This window comes from Alligator sinensis, unplaced genomic scaffold (genome assembly GCF_000455745.1).
Source record: "Alligator sinensis unplaced genomic scaffold, ASM45574v1 scaffold872_4, whole genome shotgun sequence".
NCBI classification, from domain to species: Eukaryota; Metazoa; Chordata; order Crocodylia; family Alligatoridae; genus Alligator; species Alligator sinensis.
In genome coordinates, this window is record NW_005843044.1 from 238,344 (window position 1) to 248,160 (window position 9,817).

A 9,817-nucleotide genomic window follows, 5' to 3' on the forward strand; every position below is an offset into this window, starting at 1 on the left:
TACCAGCAACCAAGCTAATAAGAGATCCTGGAGTCCTAACAGCTCCCAGTACACAGGCTCCAAAAGGCCAGTGGCCCCAAGCAGCTTTGCTCAGAGAAGTAGGCATGTCGACACTGGCAAAGTTCCTCCTCCCCACTACTGACTGAGCAGGATTTTGTTACCAACCCCGGAAACGCAAAATAGAGCGGGCAGATGGCAGGGAAACATGGCGCCGGCGCTTGTCTGCAACAAAGCTCTATGAGGGTTGCTCAGCTGACTTCAAACTGCAATCATGCACCTCAACAAAGCTCAGTGATAAAGAAAAATGTAAAAAAATAACTAAGGGAAGGAACTTCCGTCCGAGTCTGGTTAAGTTTCATCTTCTTGCTTCCCTGGTGCTTTTCACTCAGAGGCGTCGGTGCTTCACCCAAAGATCAGCACTAGCGTTTATGTGAAGAAATTGAAGCCACAAATAGGATCCACATCTCTGGCTTTCCCCACTCGGTGAACCCCTGGCAGACACTAGCCCTGGACATGCTAAGCCAGTAGTAATGAGGCTGGCAAACTGGTTACATTGGAATTTGAACCATTTTAGACATCCTAGGCCTGAGAGGAAGGGTGTTCAATTTTAAACCTGATTTCTTCAGGGAGCCCCCATGTCAGGCTAAGCACCTTGTCATCAAATATATCTGCACTGCACCTCCAGGGAGCAGCAAGGACTGAAGGGGGGGAAAAAAATCAGAGTAGGTGGTCATCAAGTGTTTTATTGACAGACAGTTTCCATCCTCCAAAACAGAGGATCCCAACCCCGGGGCCATGTCCACGAAGGCTTGGCTGCTGGACCGGAAGTGATGGGCATACTGCAGACTGGCAGCCAACCCTTTTTTATACTGAGTATATAAAAAAGGGTTGGCTGCCGGTCTGCAGTATGCCCATCACTTCCAGACTGCAGTATATTGGCCCACAGTTTGCCGGTCCACTGTCTAAAAAGGTTGGGAACTGCCGCTCTAAAACTTCATCCACAGGACTGTGTTGAACATCAGCAGGCTTGTAAAGGGACCTTGAAGGGACACTAGTTAAACAAACACAAACACTAGGTGACATCTGTATCAACAGGCAGATAGAGAGCAGATTCCTTTAGCAATTTGCTTCAGAATTTGCTGGTCGTAACAGGAGCCTGATGCATCGGTATCCTACGCCAGTATAACACAGCTCAGTAGCAGAGCCCTTGTCAGTGGGGCTGTACAGAAGGATTCCAGTGTGTCTGAATGAATCTAGTAAATGCAGAAGAAAGACTTGTGTCTCCAGGTCATTGCTTTGTATCCATAAGAAGCCTACCAGTTACATAGCCCATCAATTAAAGGTCTGACCACCTCATCAGGAGGATGAACAGAGGGATAGCAGTGCAACTCTATACCTAGAGCAGTCGCACACTGTTGGCATGATCAACCTCCACTGCGGCAATGGCTACTTTTGTATGCCCCTCTCCCCACCACCCACTCAGTTAAGCTGCTGAGGATGAAGTGTGTGCCACCATGTGTTTGTCTGAGCAGGTCCTGATTAAAAGGGGCAACCAACAGCTCTGTTCCCATGCCCAAAATGGCAACAGCTGACCTGCTGATGAGAAGGTGCCAGGCTATGTCTTTAAAAGAAGCTTCCCAGGCAAGAGATGTCGTTTTTCTAATCGTTTTTAATTAGACTTTAATGATTTATTGCTCATCTGCAAGGATTAATATTGCATTCATTAAAAATCATTCATATACAAAATAAACCTATCCCTCCCAGGTCGATGAGGACATGCTCCCTCTGACAGAATCAAGGTTTCCCTAGACGTGGGACCATTTGTTCCATTGTGTCCTTTTGTTACATGGCTTATACAGAGATGAAGCCCTTAAGCTAAGATTCCTTTTGACACTAACACTGAGACAGACAAATGGAACAGAGGGGGTCTGGACTCTGGAACTGCCCAGGATCCCACCCCCTCAACAGTCACAAGGGCAAACATTTAGGAACATATGTGGGCTCTGCTTGGTTGAGTGGGAGACCAAGTCTGCTCTGAGATCCAGGGCTGCGATTACAAGAGCTTCCTATGCACGTACAAAGTGAGGAGGGAAAGCGCAAGCCAGAGTCCTGGTGCATGGCAAACCCTCTGGATTGCATCAACAATTAAGAGAGCTTCCCCATGTTCCCAGCCATATCCTCTTCACTGGGTGAGAGACAAGGAGACCAAGACCTCCAGCCCCCCGCCCATAAGAAATCACAGACTTGTTGGTTCAGTGGAAATCCAGGCTGCAGAGGAAGGGGTACAAGGGCAGACTACAGCAACCCTTACACTCAAGGCATGGTCCTTTGGAAGCGGGTCTGGCAGTCAGAGGCAGCCAAAGGCAGCAACGAGTCAGCAAAGAAGCTATGTGCATCTCAGAGAAGGGGCAGAAAAGATGACCAAGGAGCTGTGCTGGACTGTAAAGAAGAGAGTGGGGAAATAAGAGACTAGCCACTGGAGGCACTGCATGGTTTTGGGAAGGTGAGCTACCCCTTTTAATCTTAACTTAGCCTCTGTTCTGATCAACTAAGAGCTTTTATCTCCTACACAGAGCAAGCAGCCAGCATCACCCACAAACAAGCAGAAGTAGGTTTCTTAAAGAGAGCACTAGGAATGTATCCTCCGTATGTGGGCAAGATTGGCCAGAAAGTGACCTCGGATAGCAAGGGAGCACAAGAGGCGATGGCTGCGGTCCACTGTAGCACCTTGATTGTCTTTGTACCAGCAGATTCTAGCAGAATTGGAAGTACCTGGACCAATGCCACATGCTCAGCAGAAATCCCTTTGTGAGCTGGGTCCCTGGAGCTCTTTCATTTGTACATTCACTGAGCAATGAATTGAAATCAAGGCTGTACATTCTGTGCTGTGATTTTTGTCACATTAGGTTTGGAGCCAAGGGCTGAAAAACCACAGAGGCATTTTGGCCCTTCTGCACGGAGCTGGAATATGTTGAACCAAGTAAAATAGGACAACCTGCCACCTAAGGGGCTAGGGAGGGAAGAGCTGATTAAAGCAGCTGAAAGGCTTTAGAAGACAGCAGTGCAGTTGGCCAAGGATTCTGCCTCCAACGTTCAGTTGCTATGAACAGAGCCTGAAGATGGAGCTAAGTGCTTTGCAGAACGGTCCATCGCCCGCAGGATTTAGACTTCAGCATGAGAGCTATGCTGCTAGAAAAGCTGACAGAAAAAGGTGCTACATCATCAAATGTCTCCCATGTTAAGCAGGGGACAGGAGCAGGAAGGGCCATCTCTGTGTCTAAACTCACTTCTGCTTAGAAGCCCAGGGAGTTCACAGGAGGCTCCAACGCACACTGGAGCCCTCCAACAAGAACTGCCCTTAGCTGGACGGGCGGCAGCATGTTCTTAGCTGCCCCCGACAGACCCACAGTGTTTCCACTCGGAAACACCTCCATTAAAACTTTTTAGGCTCAAAAATAAAAGGAAAAAAATGATTTTTTAAAACTCAAATAAGGTGCAATTTGGCTAAAAAAAAAATACCTAGGAAAATGAGGATTATGCTGGTTACCAATCCCCATTCAAATTCAGATTAGCACCCTGAAACAGAATAGATAACACCCACTGAGGCTTACCCTTACCAGGCTCCAAACCACCTCCACATAGGAAATTTGGTCTGGGGTTATTCACCAATTCCCTAGCTGGCCATTAGGTGCCACTCTGCTCCAATGCACTGAACTAGCAGCTAAAAACTGGGCTCGTTAAGGCAATTTAGAAGTTGCAGATAATCCTGCACAGAAAAAAAAACATATAGTACAGTATATCAGTATTTTCAGGTATCCCAGCTAAGGTGCACTGGAAAAGGTAAAAACCACCGCAGGAATTAATCACTCTTCATGATCAGGAAAGGAAACCTTTCCATGAGCGAAAGCCTGAAACCATGCCGGTTTTGGCCATGGAGCAGTAAAGCAAATCCCAGGTTTTCTGCCAGGATCAGACAGAGAAAGATGCGATCACATGAAAAAGTCAAACAAAAAAGTGACATTAAAATCACGCTGATAAAAGAAAAATAAAAACAGCTTAAAAAAAGAAAAGAAAAGGAGTAAAACAAAATAAAATGATCTTTAAAAATAATCTCTAAACTGTCTCGTGTGGTCTGGTCCTTCACCCTTACGGTCCATCAGTATCTGTAATGGAAGGAAAGGGGGAGACCAGTCAGGCACTGAGTACTGTCTGGGGACCAACATCAAAGCAAAACCTTGCAACTGCGAAGAACTGTTTCCCCTCCATGTGTCAGAGTTCTTGTCCCCTCCAATGCAATTTCCCAACCCACCCAAGCATCAGCTCCACACCTTCATCTTAGCTAATTCTCCAAATCTCTCCAGAGCTAGGAGGATGCTGGTCCATGTCCCGGTCAGCTAGACAGCACTAAGAGAAAATAACCCAACCCTTGTTGGCTCACAAGAGAGGCTCAATCCATGATCCTACCACTGAAAAGGGGCATCAGAAGATATCAGACAGATTCTTTAATCCCCCCAAATACAAAGTTACCTGTAATAGTTGGGTTTGAAAGGCCCGTTTTTGTTGAGTCCCATATATTTTGCTTGATCGTCTGTTAGCTCCGTCAGATGAGCATCAAAAGAAGGCAGGTGCAAGCTGGCAACATATTCATCTGGGCAGAGTAAAGATGAAACCAGAGGAAATTACGTTAGGTGGACTTACCCTTCTAAGCACACTCTACAGGACTGACAGTGTGATAAATGGCAGACTCGTGCTAACATACTACTCTATGGCACCCACACTTTTTGGATAAGTGCAGTAGATGAACTTATTCAGAATACAGTGGACAGGATCAGAGTTCCAGATAAACCCAATAAAAAGTTGTGTGTTGAGAAATTGATAGACTGGATCCAATTTACCATAGAAGAACATTTTCCATTGTAGGTCTCGGGCTAGGAAAAACTGCATAGATTAGGTGGAGGAAGGGCACTGAAAAGGGATACAAGCTTACAGGCTGAATGAGCTGGGAGTTACAAAGATGCCCAAGCTTCATATTTCAGGGAAGAAGGATTGCCAGTGTAAAGTCAGGAAGAAACCAACCCATGGGATGGCCTTGCAGTTATAGGACTCATCTTTCTCCGATGCGTCAAAGCAGATGGATCGGTGTGTTCCAAAAGAGCAAGCCCTATGTGCTTGAAGTGCTGCATGTTAACAGCTCTAAAAAGCCTTGTCACCACCCAGCATTAGTATGTGCTAATGGCATAAGCAGATATTTAAACGGTTGATCGGGGCACTTCCAGGCTGTTGTTAGATAAGCAATGCGATTGGCCAAAGTTCAGATGTGTAAAGTGCAAGGTAAGGCTACAAGCTCAGAGGTGCGGTGCTTTATCAAGAGTCACCTCTAGGCTTTCCATTGTGTGAGAAGCACCAATGCAACAAGCAACAGTGTGCAGAGGCCTGCTGCAAAAGGTAACTGCTTTTAACCCACTTTCCTAGATTTCATGTAAACATGGTTAACGCTGATGTTGACTGACTGCACTCACTCAAACTAAGTTAGGCTACAGCTCCCAACATACTGTATTTGAAGCTGAGCTGCCACTCCTCTTAGCCGCCACAAAAGCTACCACTAATGGTAACTTGGCCTTCAAACCAGCTACATATTTCCGCTTCAAACCTTAGTCTTAATATTTAAAATAATCTTCCTGATCTCCCAGCATAGAGAGAAGAGCAAACTGATCCAAACTGGGCAGGGAAGAAAACTGTGGCTTAGAGCCCTGTCAGGCAGAATAAGCCCCTTTCCCTCTTTGGGAAGGCAGAGGAAGCATTCGAGAACAAAGACAAATCCAACCCAGCTGGTCGGCAGCGAGTGCTGGCTCACTAAAGGTACACACACATTGTCACAATTGTCCACACACAAACAGCAAGGCCCCCTCAACCCCCATACGCTTTGGCAACCTCTGCTGAACAATCTTGTGCTGTCCCTTTGGACGACAGGTTTCCTCTCCTATAAGGAGCAAGAAATGGACCAGACAGCACTGAAAAGCGTGACAAGATTGTGACTGCTAACAACCTAGCAGGGTTCTGATCAAAGCCGACAGGACTCTACAGACCCCTTTAATGCCATTCAAGATCAAGCAGTTCCCTTTACTCACCCATTTTCTTAGGCAGCAGATACACGTCTTGTTTGTAACGTCCCTCAGGAGCATTGTAGAGCTCGATCAAAGCCAGAGCCTACAGGGATCATACAGAGTCGGTCAGTCATGGAAACGGAGTGCAACGGCATTAACTAAAGAAGAGCTACCCATGGTTTCTGCCATGCAGCCACAAGAACGATTCATCAGCTGTGATTTAGAGGGACAGTGTGAAATCAATTTTGGTCCACAGTTCCGCCTCCTACAAAACCCATCAGCAATTAAATGGTTCCGATGGAAGGGAAACATTTCTGTCCTTGGACCTGCATTTCAAGTGCTGCTGCTTTAGAACTGGAGAGGGAAAGTGAGCAGCCCCTTTTAATTGTCCAAACCAGGGCTGCTCAATCCCCAGCCCCTGTCACTGTGTCACCCAGCCTGCAGGACTCCTTACGAGTCCATAGGGAGGCTTGCAGGGCATGGCCCTGCATGCCAGGTTGGGCATGTGGGGCGGCATGGGGCCACTAGAGCCTGGTCCCCACACACAGGATTGAATGGGGACAGCATGGGGCCCCTGGAGCCCAATCCTAGTGGGAAGGGGCAGTGCAGGGCCCAATCCTGGCACAGGGTTTTATCCAGCCTGGTCAGCCCCATGCTCCTCATTTGGCCCATAGTGCTGAAAGGTTGAGCACCACTGGTTCAACCTGTTTGCTTGGTATAAGTGAACTGCAGATATGGTAGAGAAGTAAACCAATGATAACATTCTCTTAAAAATTCTATGGCTGTCAGAAACAGCAATTCGCACAACAACTCCCTTCTGCCGTGCTCAGTGAGCTTTACTTTAGATGAAGTTTGTCCATTTGCTACAACTGGATTTCCCATTGTGCCCGTTTCTCTGGCTTACACCGGGGTTGAGATAATCTTGGCTGCCTGTTGCACAAGGCCAAGTACAGTCAGCTCTCCATCAAATTGGCAAGAGTGGAGCTTATAAAGTTGGACCCATAATGAAAAATACAAGTGGCCACGGTGATGGGCACCCATCTGAGGTGACACTGCTGCTCTCAAAGCCAAAAGCCACTTGAACACTATTTCATCCAAGCCCAGTTCCAAGTAATAACAGTTCTAAAAAACACAAACAGCTGAAACCTTGCAAGTCAGTGAAAGCGCTTGCTACCCAAGGGCTCTCTCTCAACCCCAAGACCACAGGAGGCCATGAACTGCTAACTCCCCCATGTGGAAAGGGAGCCCTGGGCATGGCAGGTGATGAAATGTTTCTTGAACAAACCTGAGTGGTAGCGGTGATGGACAAAACAAAGGTGGGAACCGTCGAACAGCTCAGGTTGAGAAGACGACCCTGAAAAGGACAACAGGATGAAGGCCAACTTCAGTGCACTGGAAGCTCAGAATCCCCACTGCCCTCTCAGCCACAATTCTTCACTCTTATTAAAGCTGCCAGTCCGTGGCATCAATCAGCCCAGACTCGCTCACGTTCCCCATTTGGATTCCTTCCTTGAAGGCAGGTCCTGTTGTCCCAGTTGAGTAGGGATGGCAGGCTACTAGCCTAGCAGCCCAGATTCCCACCCAAACTCCTGCTCTTCACTTAAAGACAGAGACAAATCATTGTCATGAAGGGACAATCACTCTGGCCATAGGTGCTTCCCTTGGGAAGAGGATTTTTGGGGCCCAAACCTGAGAAAAAACAAGTAATATTTCTTAAGAAAAATGACTAAGGCCAGGGATCCGAGTTTTCCATTCACTGTGGGAAAATGTGGATTTTCTCCTTTAACGGAGAAAAATGCAGGAAACTGCAGTTTTCCCCTTGCAGACCGGCAGAGTTTCACCCTGCAAGGGGGCTGCCTGGGGTTGGGGGGAGTGGGAAGTATGACTGGAGGCAGGGGGGCAGCACCTGGATCGGTGCATGTGTGCATGCACAAGTGTGTGCACAAGCATGTGGCAGTCAAGCAGCAGCGGAGAGCAGCTCCCTCCAAGTAAATCTAAGGAGGAGGGAAAGGGGCACAGGTGACACATTGGGCAGCGGGGGCTGGGGGTGGGTGTAAGATTTCTGCACCCACAGAGGGGTGCAGAGCTGCAGCCAGGCCAGATCAGATCTGGGCAGGAGCTGCCTCCACAGCTCACCTGGTGGGACCTGGCATAGGCAAGAGCAGCATGCCATCACAGCCACCAAAATGAGGTGTGGCAACATGGAGTTGTGCCCCTGCTGCTGCTGTGCAGGCAGGGGGTATCTCATTTTGGTGGCCATGGCAGTGCGGGGCGGTGCTCCCTCCCATGCTGGGGCCTGCCCGCTGGGCCATGGCTCCTGCCCAAAGCTGATCCAGCCCAGCTGCAGCCCCACACCCCACTGTGGGAGCAAGAATCTTGGGGGGCAAGTGCTCCCCCACCCCCAGGATCGCCTGTGCCCCCCTCCTACCCCCATGCGTCACCTGTGCCCACAACGCCCTTGCCCACACACTAGGGAGCTGGGGCCACAGGTCCATCATCTTAGCCCCCCCCCACCCGCACCTCCCCCAGCAAAAATAAAACTTGGTGCCTACAATTCCAGCAGCAAAACTGTGCTACGCCCAGAGAATTAAGAGTGATTGATTGAACAGAAAGGAAAAACATGACCCATTTGATAGCTTATTGGTCCTTCCTAAAACAAGATCTAGTCTGCATTGTTTTAATTGGTAGGCATAAACCCTGGCTGTTAAGAATGAGCCTGCAGGTAACTGGCTAGCAAGACACCATAGGTGAAACACAGGTCCTGCCTACCCCTTCGAGAAAACTCAAGCCAAGAAACCTTGTGACTACACTAGTTCTATGGCCATAATCTTCTGCCTCACAAGCAAAGACACTTCCAGCCACAGATATTGGTCTTGGTTATTATACCATAGCTTGGTATCTAGCCAATTTCCAACTCCACATCTGCCTGCAACTTTCTCCTGCCTAACAGGACGTACAGGGTCTCCATACAATGCAATGCTTCAGCACTGACATTGCTGCAGCATCCATAGCCCATCTTCAAGGACATACCTCAGCCAGCAGCACCACCCGCTTGCCATCTGGCCAGATGATGTGATCCACCTGTGAGCGTACACGCTCCCAAGTCAGCTCTGGGGTACGGAGACTAGTCTGCACAGGAAGAGAGAGAAACAAGCCAGAGTTATCACTTACTGACTGCCTTCCTTGGATCACTGTGGAAAGGGACAGAAGCCAGCTCCCTGAAGTGAGGAGGTAGGAAGGCAGGGGATCATCACCAATGGGTTGGTCTGAACTCAGCAATGAAGCTGTGGCTCAAGGACCAACCAAGACAGGTGCTGCAGCTACTCACCACATCAATTTCTGTGTTGGAATGGCCCATGTTACACACAATGCAGCTGTTCTTCATTCGATCCAGATGTTCCCTGGTCACCACATTCTTGTTTCCTGCAGGGAAAAAAGCAGCAGCTAATGTAAACCCAAAGTGACTACAAGGACATCTACCAACACCTCCCTCCATTTGATGGGCTGAAGATTGCAGCCTCAAGTCTCACGAATATTGCAAGCCTCAAACAGAACAAGTGAACAGTCTGGCCAGGGTGATCATCCTAACAGTCTAGCAGGGCAGGCTGGCTGACACACGCCACTAGAAAAATGGGAAGGGAAAGAAACAAGGGGGAGAGGGAGGAGCAGCAGCAGCCCCAGATGAAGACTGATCTTGGGGTTACTTCCTGCTG

At 48.4% G+C, this 9,817-nt stretch overlaps 1 protein-coding gene across 4 annotated transcripts in view; it reads right to left on the reverse strand.

The window, feature by feature from the left end:
* Positions 1–1,649: 1,649 nt before the first annotated feature.
* Positions 1,650–9,817, reverse strand: part of AHCYL1 (adenosylhomocysteinase like 1) — a 40,715-nt gene continuing 32,547 nt past the window's right edge. For 3 of the 4 annotated variants that reach the window (XM_025193415.1, XM_025193417.1, XM_025193418.1), the window contains exons 12-17: positions 9,433–9,527; positions 9,135–9,233; positions 7,390–7,458; positions 6,129–6,207; positions 4,528–4,648; positions 1,650–4,163 (exon numbers count right to left, since the gene is read on the reverse strand). In XM_025193415.1, the coding sequence (XP_025049200.1) occupies positions 4,157–4,163; positions 4,528–4,648; positions 6,129–6,207; positions 7,390–7,458; positions 9,135–9,233; positions 9,433–9,527 (470 nt within the window). In that variant the 3' untranslated portion in view covers positions 1,650–4,156. Of the gene's footprint in view, positions 4,164–4,523; positions 4,649–6,128; positions 6,208–7,389; positions 7,459–9,134; positions 9,234–9,432; positions 9,528–9,817 lie in introns of those variants that run through there. The other variant, XM_025193416.1, reaches the window with a different exon arrangement.